This window comes from Perca flavescens, chromosome 12, assembly GCF_004354835.1.
Source record: "Perca flavescens isolate YP-PL-M2 chromosome 12, PFLA_1.0, whole genome shotgun sequence".
NCBI classification, from domain to species: Eukaryota; Metazoa; Chordata; class Actinopteri; order Perciformes; family Percidae; genus Perca; species Perca flavescens.
In genome coordinates, this window is record NC_041342.1 from 14,897,700 (window position 1) to 14,913,849 (window position 16,150).

The following is a 16,150-nucleotide window of genomic DNA, read 5'->3' on the forward strand; positions in this document are numbered from 1 at the left end:
TCAAGCTTTAGAAATGGCTAAATAATTTCCTAAAACAGCTGGGCTCTGTAGTATTTACTGCACTATGACTGTATGTGGGATTGACTAAAAATAAACTACAATACCATTATTCAAATGTAGGAACATGTCACCCAGTTCAGCCGTGCAGTTTTTAATAGTTTCTGAACAATGGAGGTCTATGGCACAAACGACTACACATACAGTACTTGATAGTACATGTAGCTTCAATTTTGTGTTGGTTTTGGGTGTTCATGAAATTTGTTGACAATTAGAAAAATATAAAATATTATCACACCTTAACAAAACTATGTCTCATGTATAAACATATCATACATTACAAATAAAACAAAGATATTATGATAAATGCAGAGCAAGTCTGCCCTTCACCTTTACACCTGTGTAACTATCAAGTAAAAACATGACATGAAGTATTGACAGGACTGGATCTTTTATTGGAGACTTGAGAAAGTGGATGCATGTCAAGGTAAATGTTACAAAACTGTGTTTAGAACAAGACTGTACTTATTTTTTAAACTGGCAAAGCATGACTTGGAAAATCAATTACTATGATTCTTGCATGTTTTTAAGGTTCTAACACCACTCATGATTATTGTCAGTATAAGCCATATCTAAATGCAAAATAATTTTAGCTTAACAACTGCATCTGTACTTCTTATGATCTCACTGAACTGTCCAACAACAATTAACATTTTGTTTCTCTCAGAGTGTCATGTCAGTGTTTTACAATCAGTGGCGAACATCATGGCGGACTTCTTCCTCATCCTCTATTTCATCTTCTTCATATTCGCCCATCTCATCAGCGGTAGCATCCTGGTACTGCTGATACTCAGACACCAGGTCATTCATGTTGCTCTCGGCCTCCGTGAACTCCATCTCATCCATTCCCTCGCCGGTGTACCAGTGGAGGAAGGCCTTACGGCGAAACATGGCTGTGAACTGCTCAGAGATCCTCCTGAACAGCTCCTGGATGGCCGTGCTGTTGCCAATAAAGGTGGCGGACATCTTGAGGCCACGGGGAGGGATGTCACAAACGGCGGTCTTGACATTGTTGGGAATCCATTCAACAAAGTAGCTGCTGTTCTTGTTCTGCACACTCAACATCTGCTCATCCACTTCCTTCATTGACATACGGCCGCGGAAGATGGCTGCCACAGTGAGGTAGCGTCCATGACGAGGGTCGCAGGCTGCCATCATGTTCTTGGCATCGAACATTTGCTGTGTGAGCTCTGGCACGGACAGGGCACGGTACTGCTGGCTGCCCCTGCTTGTAAGGGGCGCAAAGCCCGGCATGAAGAAATGCAAGCGGGGGAAGGGCACCATGTTGACAGCCAGCTTACGGAGGTCAGCGTTGAGTTGGCCAGGGAAGCGTAGACAGGTGGTCACCCCGCTCATGGTGGCTGAAACCAGGTGGTTGAGGTCTCCGTAGGTAGGTGTGGTCAGCTTCAGGGTGCGGAAGCAAATATCATACAGGGCCTCATTGTCAATGCTGAAGGTCTCATCTGTGTTCTCCACTAGCTGGTGGACAGAGAGAGTGGCGTTGTAGGGCTCCACCACAGTGTCAGACACCTTCGGGGAAGGCATGACACTGAAGGTGTTCATGATGCGGTCGGGGTACTCCTCGCGGATCTTGCTGATGAGCAGTGTACCCATTCCTGAACCTGTGCCTCCGCCCAGTGAGTGGGTGAGCTGAAAGCCCTGGAGGCAATCGCAGTTCTCGGACTCCTTCCTCACCACATCCAGCACCGAGTCCACCAGCTCAGCTCCCTCAGTGTAGTGACCCTTGGCCCAGTTATTTCCTGCTCCACTTTGACCTGCATGACGCACGCAATGTTTAAAGACAAATCATTTTGAACAAATAATGGTGCCGCTTTCTGCTAAGGCATACTTTATAACAGCTTTATAAGTTGTAACAAATGTCTTTATTGATGGTTTGGCGTCAAATTTTGTACAGACATTCATGGTCCCCAGGGGATGGATCCTAATGAATTTGGTGATACCCTAACTTTTCCTTTCATGCCACCATGAGACTGACATTTGTGGTTTTAAGTGAAATGTCTCAAAAGCTATTGGATTGCCATGAAATTTGGTGGAGACATTCATGTCCCCTTCAAGATTATTTCTAATAACTTTAGTGAACCCCTCATTTTATGTAGGTCAAACTTTAAATTTGCCTCATATATTACCATCAGCTCCAGCTTTATTTTGTATTTAGTGCCAATTAGGAAATACAAGGTACAATGCTAAAAAGCTCAATCAAAATATTAACATTGTCATTGTTAGCATGTGCAACGGCTGACATTAGCATTTAGCTCAAAGCAGCACTGTTCCTACAGCCTGACAGAACAACTAGCATGGCTGTAAATTCTTAGTGTTAACAACCTGGCAACCCTAACTGTGTTCTTGATTTAAGGATCTATGAGCATTAATAAAAAAAAAAAAAAAAATGTATTAACCATTAATAGAGCAATTTGTTACAACATTTTCATAAAGTATTCTTTGTTAGAAACAGCCACTCAAATACCTTACGTTATTTATTATAAATGTGAAACTAAAACATGTAATGATTAGTAAATGCCCATGATTTATTTAGCTCCTTCAAGATCCAGACATGGTAAATTATATTTCTGGTGAACTATAATTCTATAATTGGGAGTCATCCTGTGGTGGAGTTTATTGGCCTTTGTATCCTCACTTGTGAGCAGGACTGCAGCATCATCTCTAAGTAGATATATATTTTTCGCTGAGTCACCATGAAAGCTGTCTCGGTCTGACTCAGCTGCACATGGACAATGCATCACACTACTGGTCCATCGCGGAGAGACTGCAGAGGCTTTATGCTGGAAAAATACATTGCTGTACAGTGCTGTCAGGTGAAACGAAGCACAGCTTTACAGGGTATGACAGCAACTGCTGACACACACACATATTGTATGTGCAGTTGGTTCAGTGTGAGCACTGACATGATTTAATGTCTACTCACCAAAGACAAAGTTGTCAGGCCTGAATAGCTGTCCAAACGGGCCGGAGCGAACTGAATCCATGGTTCCTGGCTCCAGGTCGACCAGAATGGCACGAGGGACATATTTGCTGCCTTTGGATGAAAAAGAGCAGAGGATAGAGGGACAGAGAGAGGTAATGGACGGAAGGGTGGAGTAATATATCGGCAGTCTCAGTGTGCATGATGTCAGAACATTTGTAGTAAACCATGAGAAAAAACTCTAAAGAGTATTTTCTCCATAATTATACCGATCTAAAGGCATATGAATACAGCAGTACTGTTTGTTAATGTAATCCTTTAGGGAAACAGCATTTTGTTTAAAGGATACTACAGCAAACTGCTGCAGTGTGCTGCACTGCTTCTTCTAGACCAGTGGGGCTCACAAAGTGCTGAGCACTGCAGAATGCATTCCAACAAAGCAATCTTCCCCTAACCATACCTCTTTTTTCCCTTTCCTTGCCTGTGTAATTCCTAATGTAGCTTGCTTCTGAAAACATATTCCAGTCTATTCTTTTAATTTAAAGGGAGAAATAAATTTATGCGATGCAACAGTGACCAAGTAGGTTACACTGATGCCAGCATGCAACATAGAAACAAAGGATCAATAATGCTTGCTGCTAGAAAAATAGGTTAGTGGTAGTGAATGTGCTGCTTAGGCTTAGATGTGCCTCTTGCGCAGGCCTTTCATTCATGCAAAGGCGATGAGTAATCTCAGTCCTGTCTACACACATATATCGAGATCTGCACTGACTTGTCCTTCTCTGACAGCATCGGTTCAAAGGAATGACACGCAATGCATTTATGATGACCTTCAACATGCCACGCCAATAAAATCAGATACTGAGATGAGACCAAGGCACAGTGAGCTCGGGGTCAGCTATACAGAGACTGCAGATACCTGTGCTCCCTAGAGAGAGAGAGAGAGAGAGAGAGAGAGAGAGAGAGAGAAATTTTAGCAGATTCACTGTCCTAATTTTTCCCTGCACTCATTGTGGGACCTACTTTCCCCTTGCAGCTAAATTTATGATATGAGCATACTGTGGGATTCAAATGAGGTCTGTGTAGCATAAGGTCATGCAAGGGTAGTGAGCAATGGAAACAAAGCTTTATGGAATAGTAAATTATTCAGATGCAAACATGTGGTTTATTTAAAACTTTCATACTGTTTCCCCTGTTTTACTTTACCTGATGCCTCATTGTAGTAGACATTTATCCTCTCCAGCTGCAGGTCACTGTCACCTTGGTAACTACCGGTTGGATCGATGCCATGCTCATCACTTATCACCTCCCAGAACTAAGATGGAACAAAAATAATCATATGAACTTCAGTTGTTGCGGTCATTTAGCAACATAACATGGTGTGAAAACGAGTAAAAGCGCGTACTGTCAGGCATTATTTTAGTGACTGCGCTTTCTGCTTGGTGACTAAATGACATGCAGCAGCAGGGGGCCACATCACTGCACAGCCCAGCTGGACCGCACCCTGCACATAGGCTATATAAACAATAAATAATATCAATAAAAAATCTCAATATCCACATCACTGCACAGCCCAGCTGAACTGCACCCTGCACATAAGCTATATAAACAATAAATAATAATAAAAAAATCTCAATATCTCAAACGGAAAAAAAGGAGATGGTTATTTATAAATGCCCAAGAGACGCCAAACTAATTATTTAAATGACTGGAGTCTATAAATGATTCAACAACAACAACAACAACAACAACAATAAAAACTAAAACATTAACACGTGGCACGTTCCGCATTAAAAATTAGAAGTACGTACATGCATCCCCCTTCTTAAATTGAATGACAATATTCATACCTTCGCCCCAATCTGATTTCCACACTGTCCAGCCTGGATGTGAACGATTTCCCTCATGGTGCGTTGCGGATGCGGGCAGAGAGCGTCCTGTCTCGACTTTACCGGCGTCCAGTCTTCAGTCTCTTGCCGTTGTGTTTCTCAAAATCTGCACCACATTTCTAGAGCGAGTGTTGAGCCGGCGAGATAGATAAACGTGCTGCAGGTCAGATGACGTTACACACAGCGCAGCATCCCAATATCCCTGTCTGCCAATCGGAGCGCTCGGCTTTGATGCAGTGGTCTAGAGGATCATGCTGCATCATCCTCCTGACATCACCCTGTCCCATTCAGGGGAAATGTTGCCTATTTTTTCCGCTGATTCAATTAGGACTGTGTGAATAGGTCTACAATGTTCAGGAGTAGCTAACCTATAAAAATAAGTCTGTTTGTTTCAAACTTCAGGTTGAAAAACATAATTGGATATGCTGATTAGGCATTGTAACCCTAACTCATAGATGTTTTTATGTTGTAGTTTGAATAATGCAGATGCTCTTGATAATTAAGAAAATGCTGCAGGGCCGGATTAACTTGCTCGGGGGACAAAGATGAGCTGTGGTCATCCATTGGGGCTTACACATAATGTTCCCCAACCCATTTTGGCCAGAATCTCAGAAACCAACCAGTATTTCTACGCTGCTACCCTGCCCCAGATGTCAGTTATAGTTAGTTAATAATTTAATCAACCACATAAGCATAATATTAAAGTGCTCATATTATGCTAATTTTCATGTTCATAATTGTATTTAGAGGTTTTACCAGAATAGGTTTATGTGGTTTAATTTTCAGAAATATATTTGTTGTACTGCACATTGCTGCAGCTCATCTTTTCTCCCTGTGGGTTGAGCTCTCTGTTTTAGCTACAGAGTGAGACATCACACTTCTGTACTATCTGTGTTGGGAGTCTTACATGCGCAGTAAGTACTGCTAGCTAGTCAGATGCAGAGTATGAGGGAGTGCCACGCTAGCAGCTAGGCGAGCATTACTGTATAACGTGTGTTACAAAGTGACGCACGTTCGTCACGGAAGTAAAGGCTGGACTACAATAGAGCAGTTTGGAGCATACCTACCAACACTCCCGGGTTTCTCCTGTTTTTTAGCCCTCTCTCCCAGACCCCTGCCGGTTTGTTATTTCTTCCGGGAAACTCCCGTAATTTGCATGGCCCAAACTCCTTTATAAATAATCAGACCAATATGTTTGTCTAATGTTGACCAGTTGCCAGATGTTGTATGAAACGCATCCTATTCACACAATCCACACACCATATACAATTTTCAACCCGTTTGTCACCTCAACCTGGCAACCCATAACCCAGTTGATCTCTGCGCAAGCTTCGCGGAAAGTTCAGACCCGAAAACGAGCCGATAAAAAAAGGCAGGTGAAGGTGGTGTTCCCGCAAAGAAATCGAAATATAGCTGTAAATTTCAACAGTGTTGGGCGCAACAATTTACATGCATCTTTCCTAGTCATATCGACAACCTCCACGCTTTTTGTAAGGTGTGTCGCATTGATTTTAATGTAGCGCACAGTGGAAAAAATGATATTACCCAGCACACCCCCGCCCCCCTTCCCTTTCTGTCACAAATCTCACGGATTTTGAAAACCAAATGTTGGCAGGTATGGTTTGGAGCAGTTTGTGAACAGTGTTTTCTCTAGAAGATGGTAAGCGCCTTTGGGGTGGACTTTGGGCTTTTCCACTTTGTAAACCTATAATGTGCACAAAAAGATATATAACACAATAAAGGAAAGGGGAAAAGCCACAAAGCACAATATGAGCACTTTAACTGAAATATGAAATACGTATTTAAACTAGATTATAACACATGCAGGGCCCCTCTATAATACAGTTCCTCAAGATTGGGTAAAAAAACAGGAGCTACATTGGCCCTTGGTTTGCAGTTTTTTGCCATTGGAAGGCTCCAAGGAAGGCTGTTTTGGTCTGATGTTGGTCCACCACTATAATCCAGACTGAAATGTTTTAACATCTATTGGATGGATTGTTGGATTGCAATTACATTTAATAGACATTCAATGTCCATATAGGATGAATCCTAGTGACTTTGGTGATCCTGTGACTTTTCCTTTTGCCCCCCTAATGTGGTTCACAATTGTGAATGCTGACGGTAGCATTTAGTTCAAAGCATTTCTGTGCCTAAACAGCCAGCATGGCTATGGACTCTTAGCCTTGTTAATTGTGCTATAGTGACACATTTCACCAAACAAATTGGTAATTAATTATATATTGTGCAGCAGGGGAGGACTCGCACACAGATTCAGACAAGTCTGGATTTGAAATGTTTCAGCTCAACCCTTGTGAACCACTAATTAATCATATCACCAAAAAGTAATAAGCAGGGTGCCCGACGGTCTGGGACATTTGCCCGCTCGGTAATCTAGCCTTTGAAACCATATTGGATGACTACAATAAAACTGTAATAGCAAACCAATAGCTCCCTGTTTTATTGTTCTTTAAAAAAGGTACAAGCCCTCCAGCCAACAGTGCAACTATTTGACTGCCGTTTTGCCTGGGGTCTACTTTTAATAAAATCCATGTTATAAAATGAAGCACTCGGGTATATCCATAGTTGATCAATAAATAGTGGTTTATTTTAACAACAGGTATGGCTTATATACAAGTGTATTATGTCTGTTAAAACAAAAACAAAATGAAACCAAACAATCAGAAATTATAAATGGTACAATCCATGGTTTTTACATTCATTCAAATCTCCCATCAGGAGAATCTGAGTCGCACAGTTGAGAGAAGCAAAACCTGAAATGTGTGTACACTGGGGAGTTCATCTCGGTTCAGAACTATTCATTAGTCCATGTTATGCTCCTTCATCTTAGCAACGCTGGGCGTTTCCACACATCTACTATTTACAAAGGCATAACCAGTTGTTTTTTTTGCTTTTCCGAAGGTCACTGTCTCCTAGTCCAACCTGTCGCTGGTGCTAACATTGCTTTGGATCGCTTTTACAGATTTGTACTTTAATTTTACTCCAGATAAATTACTCTTAATCAGCACCGTGAAATAGCTGCATGAGAGGTCTGAAAATGGAAGCAACAGATCTTAGAATAGACACTGGTTGTATTGTGCCGTGTTACTGTCTTTACACTGGTGCTGCATGTGGCTTTTTGCGATACACAGTTCAATTTTTGCAATACACACACTGAGACAGAGAGAACAATACTCACAGACAACACGGACTCAGAGTAATGTGAAGCTACTGACCACTACAGCCAACCCACTCTTTACTGCAGATGCCAAGAATTCCTTAATACATCCAGTGTCAACACACTCTTCCACAAAGTACATTACATGTGGATCTATTGCAAAAGTTAATGAGTTACTAGTAGAATATACTAGAATTTCTGTATTCAAAGTCCCACTCCATTTTCCCTTTTTTTTTATTAGTTTTTTTTTTTTTTTTTACTGTCAAGCCAAGTTCCATTAAATTTGACTTCACATGATTGCAGGGCATTGTGCTTTGAGGCTTAGCAGCATGACATGTAAGACATTAAATGTTCATATGAATCTTTCACTAAATGGAAGTTTGTTGACTTGATGATCTATTGAAAGATCAATGAATCAATTGAGAAAAAAATTAGCTTTCATACTTTGATTCAAGCTGCATTTGAGAAAAAAAAAAAGAAATCATTCAGACACCTAAAGACATGCAGCGCCTTTGTCTGTGCACATTTGAGTTAGATGAAAGCAAAAGAGGATTTTGGTGAGTAAAGTACCTGGAAGGTTCTTCATAAGCGTACCACCAGATAGTGTGAACAACACAAGTCTGGTGTTGTCTTTGACTCCTGGATGACACCTTAATGAGATCACCAATACTCCCTGGATGAATTTAATATGACATACCGTGAGAGAGTTGTATCACATTTGAACTGACAAAACATCATTCACTTGGCTCTTGAGTTTTACAGTAAAGTGTAATTATTATTATGTATCATTATTAGTAGTATTATTATTATTGTTGTTGTTGTAAACCATGGTCTATCCATAATCATACATCTTTCTCTGGCAAACATTACAACCTCCAAAGCATGAAGTGTGTAACTACAACGGTCAAGTTACACACAAGTCAAGTATAACGCTGTCCACAGATGGACACAGGCTATGGAAGAGAAAATGCCTCCTTAAGCAAGAGTTTGTCAATTTAATATTATGATTAGGTTACTCTACCTATAAATAAAGATTTGACCTGTATTTTAAAATGTCTTTTTGACAAATATATGATGTATTGCATTTTTTTTGTAAGGTAAACTTAGTTGTGCATGTATGAACACATTGACATACGTACATAAACTACAGAGAACGAGAACATGATTTGGAAAACACACTAAAGGTTAGCTTTGCTGTGACAGTTGGCAATCACATCGAACATTTTGTCATCCATTGGTTTCATTTCAAAAATAGCTTTTGTGTATTTTTAAGGTTTGCTTTTAAGGGTTGTTTTGCTGACACGTTCACAATTATTTTCATGCTTTGTCCCAACTGCAAAGAATAAGGTGGCACCACACTGAGGTGCCACAAATACTGTAAGAATGTAGTATAGCTTTGTACAATAAGGGCACGCCATGGGAGATTATTCGAAATACTTTGAATTAGAAAAAAAGACTTAATCAAGCTCAACAACTAATTATGCATTTACTTACAATATCACATTTACAAATAAAAGCATTTGCATACCATAAATTCCATTGACTGAAACAATTGGAAAAATAAGTTTTTTTCAGACCGACAAAATATGGGTCATTCTTTTCTCTAATATCAGTGTTCATACAATGAACCACGTGTTCATGAAAGCAATTTAGCAATCTCAATCTCATCTCTCAATACTAATTCATTAAATGGTGATATAGCTTTCAGTCTTTCAATAATTTGATGAACAATTTACTACTTATTTTGTATTTCTGAACTTTGGAAAAGGGTTCATCTGATTCACTTTAATCCACATACAGTCTATGGCAGGGGACTGCAATAAACGGTATTTCCCCCAACAGGCAAATAGTGTTATACTAATTTTTTTGGCACTATGTCTACATTTAATTTTGGTCAGAGTAGTTTTTGGCGTTGTATTTAGAAAAGTCACTCCAATTTGGATTGTTTACCTCTGTAACGGCAAAAAAGTATGATGTAACATTCAGATTTTTTTGTCCATACAGGTAAGGCGATATTTTTGTATAAATATGTTAGACAGACATTTCATTTGAGCAAAAGTACCAGTGATTTGATTTGTGTTTGTTTGTTTTTAGCATCATTGTATTTCTCACCAGTTATCTCAGTGATTGTGGGTATAGTTGTAAGTCTCTTTAAAATGACAGACAGTGATTTCCCATTCATTTACATCAAAGTAGTTTATAGGCTGGTGATTTCCAGTGACATTCAAAAAGAGCAGAAGATACTGTCACATTGTCACAAACCAGCCTCTGGCACTCTGACACTCTCACTTGCGTGGTCTCATTTATTGGCTAAATGCAGGAAGGGGGGGACATTGAGAAACATACAGCATCTCTGTAAGACATGTCTACTCAACTCCAGGTGAGGACAATCTTCAGTAAGTGCCTGAAGTCTGAGTAGGACAGTTTGTGCCCCCCTCCTCGCCCCCTTCTTGGTTATTTGTGTGGCGTGGGCTGCTTCCTCATGCAACCATAAAGCTTTGTCTCCTGACTGCAACACTGGATCATAACAATGCCACACCATTGACAGTGTTGTTTTCTGTGCTGGCACTGTCCCTGATGGAAAGGACGCCAAAGTCTATGGGGGAGGAGACGGTGCAGACCATAAGAGAGGGGCGAGTTGCTTCTGTAGCGCCTAAATCGGTGATGGAAGTTGCTGCTGAATCTACAGCAAGGGATGCAGCTGAATCCTGCGTGGGCTGAACAGTCAGAGTGGTAGATTCTGGAGTGGAGGTGGGCAGAATGTCTGTGACGGGGAGAATGGTAGGAATCGGTGCAGTAGTGTGGAGAATATCTATGACAGGGGAAGTGGAAGAGGCCGCTGAGGGTGTATGGCCTGATTCAATGGGTGGAGGGGGAGTGGGTGGAGGGGGAGTGGGTGGAGGGGAAACAGTGACTGGGCTAGGGGGAGTAGGGGAACGAGGGGATATGACATTAACACAGGGAGAGGTAGAGTCTAACTGTGGTGGTTGGGTGTCTATGACAGAAGGTATGGGGGAGTCTCTAGGAGTAGATGTAGATTGCTCCACTATTTCTGTCTTGATGGGAATGTCAGAGTGTGTGCTAATGGAGGGTGGAGGGTCAGTGGAAATGTTGCAATCTGTTATCGGAACAGGAGAGGGGGTAGGGGACGGAGGGGGGCTGTCGTGCATAGATGGAGTAGGGGAGTCTGCTAAAGTGGCATTAGCGGCCTCTAGCAAAGGTGGGTCGAATTTCGGAGCTATACTGTCGATCTCATTTCCCACTGTGTTGGGGGATTCTAAGGTGGAGCTAGGCGGGGGCTCGATGATGGGTGTGGTGCAGATCAATAGGGAGGCAGGCACAGTTTGAGGGACCGGGGGAGTGGAACGGTCTAATGGAGGGGAAGGGGTAGTGACTGACTCTTTTGTAGGGGAAGGACCAATGTCATTCATTTCAGGAATGGCAGAATCCGTCAGTGGCTCAGTAGATTCCAGGACTTCTGCTGGAGGTTCTTCGGCATCGGGTAAAAGTGGGTCTGTGACGCATGGGGGTTTGTGTAATGGAGTGGAAGACAGCAGGTGCTCTTTACTGGCATGTATGATGCCGTCTTTACCCACGGCTGTGATGGGGGTTGTGGATAAAGATAAAACTGAGTGACCGTTGGGGTCTTTAAGCTCAGGCTTGCCAGGGTGCACCTCCATGAACGTGGGAGCATTCATATTTCCGACCGACAGAACGGTCAAATCAACAGCTGATGAGGCGGTGGAGTCCATAGTGGACACCACGGTGGCGGCTGCTTCGTGGAGCGGCGTGTCATGTACCCTGGTGTAGTCCCTACTGCTCTCGGATTGAGCCAGCAGGAGGCGCTGTTCTCCAGGTTTCCTCGGTGGAAGGAGAGATTGACGGGTGTAGCTCTCGCCATCAGCCAGGGTCTCAGGGAGGGGCTGGAAGCGCGTCTCGGGCAGCAGGAGAATGCAGATGATGCAGATTAGAGTGCAGCAGGCAAAGATAATATGGTGAAGAAAATAGCCCTTCTGATTGTGGAGCTCCATGATGGGCGCAGTCAGCATGCCGAAGCCGGCGCTGGCTAGGACCAGGCCCAGCCCACCACCCCTATGGTGAGATGGAAAATGTTATAACATTTTATGATTTATGATCACACATAGCTAAAAACCTCATAAACCTTGTATAAACTAGCCACAGGGGAAGACGGTTCACTACAATTAAAGTGAATCCCAATCGACATTATTGGTATTGGAATATATACGGTATTGAAATATTGTATATATTCATTCATATAAAGGGAAGATCGGTTTTGTTTTTCTTCATTCTTCTGTTGATGTATGCTGCAGCACTACCAAACGCCCTCCTCTACGTGGAGTCCCCTTCCTCTCCTGTAATTGCCTAAATTCACCACCAGAGGCCACCCTTGGAGCACTGTCAGCAGAACAACACCCCTTACATAACCCCAGATAATGAACATCCAGTGCTGTGTCATATATTCTCAAAGGGGATGGCTAATTTGTACAAGATGTGGATTACATTTGATACTGAACCGCGAGAGTCTGTTCAATGATTCCATACCCTCCTTTGACAGGAGGTGGAGCAGCTAATCCATCTGCAGGAATATGTGATGCTATGGACACCAACCACTGCATCAAGTTAATTATAAACGAATCAGGACATTAAAACAAGTGTAGAAGAAACACTTAAAATGTCGACACATTTTCGTTTCCACATTTCGTCACCCCAAAGTTTCATTGGGCCTACCTGATCACAGTGGGTGTGATCTCAGCACAGAAGAAGATGCTCAGGTTGCTGACGGCTTGGGAAGAGAACATGCCGATTATGGAAAAGGCGATGGAGAAGTTCTTATTCAGCGTACCTGAGCTATCTGTAGACAAAGCAGAAGACACACGTATGGCAATTTGTATTCAGTAAACTGTGTAGTCTATAAAAGGCATATGTAAATAAGGGCTGGAGGGGGGGCTGTTGATGATTTTTCACGGTACAAAGTCTTCTGTGTTGCAGTAGCTCCAGCTGATACTAGTGAACAGGGGCATAGCACAAAATTCTGAACCCTGTAGAAAGGCATTTTCTATGGGCCCCTCCCCGCATCCACAGCTATTCATTCTAGTATCTTTTTTGGGCCCTCCTCACATGAGGGCCCTGGGTACTCGGTCCCCTTCCCCCCCTCCCAGTCCGACGCCCCTGCTAGTGAAACAACAGCGTAGGCTGCGGAGTGAAGCGCTGATTCCAGGAAACACTCTGGCCAATCAGAGCAGACTGGGCTTTGTCGGGAGGGGGGCTTAAAGAGCCAGGTGCTCCTACAGAGCGTATCATACAAAGGGTGACTACAGGTGCAGCAGCCATTGGCAGTATGAGAAAAATGTAAAAATGTTCTAGTACAAACACAAAATACAAGTATTAACTGAAAATGCTATATAATAGTTGCCCTTTAAATGGTGAGTTATTTACTTAAAAGGGACAACGCACATTATTCAACATGAGCACAGAGTCCAACATGTAAATGTGCCAGATTTGGCCATGCAGGCTAATTTTCATCTGTAGTCCCTAGCAGGTTGATGGCTTAAAAGAAAACAAATAAGGATAAAGGTATATGTAAGCATAAAAGGCCATAATAATTAGAATTTTTAAGCAACTGTATACCTAATTAATAAATGTAACCACTACTGAGTACGTCATGTTAAAATTGAAATTTCAAATCAGTGCATTTAAAAAAAAGGGTAAGAGTGCTAATGAACTTTGTTTAAATAAAATGTTACGGCCTTCCAATGGTAGTTTCTTTTTTTTGATGAGTTATTGAGAAATGTGGTTGCATACAAAGAGCCTATTTAGACCAAAGATGATTTGAATTAGGGCTGTTGGAACGAATACCGAAAGTCGAATATAATTTGAATGCTAAAAAAATCAATACATTGTATGTTGGCTAATCTCCCTCTTCTCGCCTTGGTCTACCCGCATGTGTCACTGATGTCATGTCTTATGAACAATAAGTTAGCGTGAGTGAGAAAAACAAGGCATTGTAAGGTCAAAGCTAATGTTACGTAAAGAGTAACGTTAGTACAGGGGGGAGTGACAGGCTGCAGCTGGAAATCGGATGGGAAATAGTTTCAATATGACTTTAAAATCGACATCCACCGAACCAAAGTCCTTTTTCTTGTTTCCTAACTGGGTTGCGAGTTATAGTAACGCTAGCTTAGCTGGGAGCATCATGGAGAAAGCTAAAGTTTATGTTAGCTGCCATACAGCTGTCAGAGTTAGCTTCGACTTCATATATTACCTTCTAATAGCTGTATCTGCAAGAAACAGGTTGCTTATAAATCACTAAAATAGTAGTGACAGCACCATTTGGCTTAGGTATTAATGCCATTAGCATCGTTTGTTACTTAGTTTATGACAGATCGTTTCGGCTGTGCTTTCTAACATGATGTCATTGTGCTAACCGAGCACTGTTAGCCTTTACAACAGAGCCGCAACACTACACATGTTAGATAATGTTACAGAGTTCTCTGTTGATTGTGTTTGACGTACCTACGTCATGGTGCATTGCATGCAACTTTTTCAAGGCCAGGTTAATGTTAGAAGTCCCTCTAGTGGACAGAACATGTAACAACAACAACAACCACATGCTTAGGCCGGTTAGACACTGGATGCGTCTAGCGAGCGTGTCAGCTGCGTGGCGTGTCCATTTATATTTCAGCTCCCATGTTAACAGGTTAGAGCTTACACGCTGCCTGCGTGACACGCGCCACGCCGAAAACGCGTGCCTGCTAGAAATAGAACCAACGCCTATTTTTCACGCGACACGCAAGCGTGTTGGAAGCGTTTCCAGGCAAAGTAGAATAGGAAAAGATGTTTATATGTCATTTAGACACAAATACATATTAATAAATGACATGTTGATGTTTGAAAGTCTCTAGGTTTTGAAATAAATGCAGACATAAACGTAATGATTTTCTAATATTGCACCTGTCAATACAAAATGAAATATTCTGTAGCCTATTTTGCGGTCAATACTGCCGATGTTGTCTTTGCTGTTATCAAATCAGTATACAGTACAGGCCAAAAGTTTGGACACACCTTCTCATTCAAATGCGTTTCCTTTTTATTTTCATGACTATTTACATTGTAGATTCTCACTGAAGGCATCAAAACTATGAATTAACACATATGGAATTATGTACTTGACAAAAAAGTGTGAAATAACTGAAAACATGTCTTATATTTTAGATTCCTCAAAGTAGCCACCCTTTGCTTTTTTATTAATAAGGGAAAAAATTCCTGTGAAGTGAAAACCATTTCAGGTGACTACCTCATGAAGCTGAGATGGACTTGAGAGAACACCAAGGGTTTGCAGGGTTACCAAAAAAAGCAAAGGGTGGCTACTTTGAAGAATCTAAAATATAAGACATGTTTTCAGTTATTTCACACTTTTTTGTTAAGTACATAATTCCATATGTGTTCATTCATAGTTTTGATGCCTTCAGTGAGAATCTACAATGTAAATAGTCATGAAAATAAAGAAACAATATTGAATGAGAAGATGTGTCCAAACTTTTGGCCTGTACTGTATATTTATGTTTAACATGGTATTTCATTTTATCAATAGGAACATACATTTGTCCAGACAAGGCTAGCAGCAGCAGCACCGCGTCAGACACACGTTTCTGGTGTGTAAAGACATAGAAAAATCCACGCAGCCGCCACGCAGCTGACACGCAACAGAAACGCCATGCTCACAGCACGCAGGTAACCGGCCTTATAGTGGCATTGACAATGCATAAGCCTGAGTAGTGTAGAACATATTATTTAACTGGCTGCATTTGATCATTAAATATTTGAATATTATTTGAATATAAAAAAAAAAAATGATATTATAGAGAAAGATAGGCAGCTCTAGTTTGAATACAGTGTTTTTTTATGAATAAGACGTGTTGAATATGGCATAAAGTGGATCAGAGGAGTGTGTTTCAGATCTTGCTTCCCAGTGAGGAGATGATAAAGACACTGATAAACAGATGAGAACAGTAAAAGAAGGCTATTTGTGAGATTCACAGCTCGATAGCAAAGAGACTTGCCCTGTTC

General features: G+C 41.5%; 2 protein-coding genes across 3 annotated transcripts in view; both read right to left on the bottom strand.

The window, feature by feature from the left end:
• Positions 1 to 484: 484 nt before the first annotated feature.
• Positions 485 to 5,076, bottom strand: LOC114565043 (tubulin beta-2A chain). Of its 2 annotated transcripts, XM_028592846.1 has the most exons (5): positions 4,849 to 5,076; positions 4,205 to 4,313; positions 3,918 to 3,926; positions 3,002 to 3,112; positions 485 to 1,832 (listed from the first exon to the last, which is right to left on the bottom strand). In XM_028592846.1, the coding sequence occupies exons 1-5, from the start codon at positions 4,903 to 4,905 to the stop codon at positions 748 to 750; spliced, it is 1,371 nt and encodes a 456-aa protein (XP_028448647.1). In that variant the 5' UTR covers positions 4,906 to 5,076; the 3' UTR covers positions 485 to 747. The 2 variants fall into 2 exon arrangements, with proteins under 2 accessions (XP_028448647.1, XP_028448648.1); XM_028592847.1 differs by lacking the exon at positions 3,918 to 3,926.
• A 2,417-nt stretch (positions 5,077 to 7,493) lies between these two features.
• LOC114565743 (solute carrier family 22 member 23) overlaps positions 7,494 to 16,150 on the bottom strand; it is a gene marked incomplete at its 5' end in the record, with an annotated part of 38,830 nt that continues 30,173 nt past the window's right edge. Inside the window, 2 exons of the mRNA XM_028593963.1 lie at positions 7,494 to 12,154; positions 12,812 to 12,935. Coding sequence (XP_028449764.1) covers positions 10,585 to 12,154; positions 12,812 to 12,935 — 1,694 coding nt within the window. The remainder of the gene's footprint in view (positions 12,155 to 12,811; positions 12,936 to 16,150) is intronic.

Coding starts and splice junctions, on each gene's coding strand:
- LOC114565043 (XM_028592846.1), bottom strand. CDS start 4,905: ATGAGGGAAATCGTTCACATCCAGGCTGGACAGTGTGGAAATCAGATT. Junction 4,314..4,848: donor GAAATCAGATTGGGGCGAAG/GTATGAATATTG, acceptor GTTCCATCTTAG/TTCTGGGAGGTGATAAGTGA. Junction 1,833..3,001: donor GCCTGACAACTTTGTCTTTG/GTGAGTAGACAT, acceptor TGCGTCATGCAG/GTCAAAGTGGAGCAGGAAAT.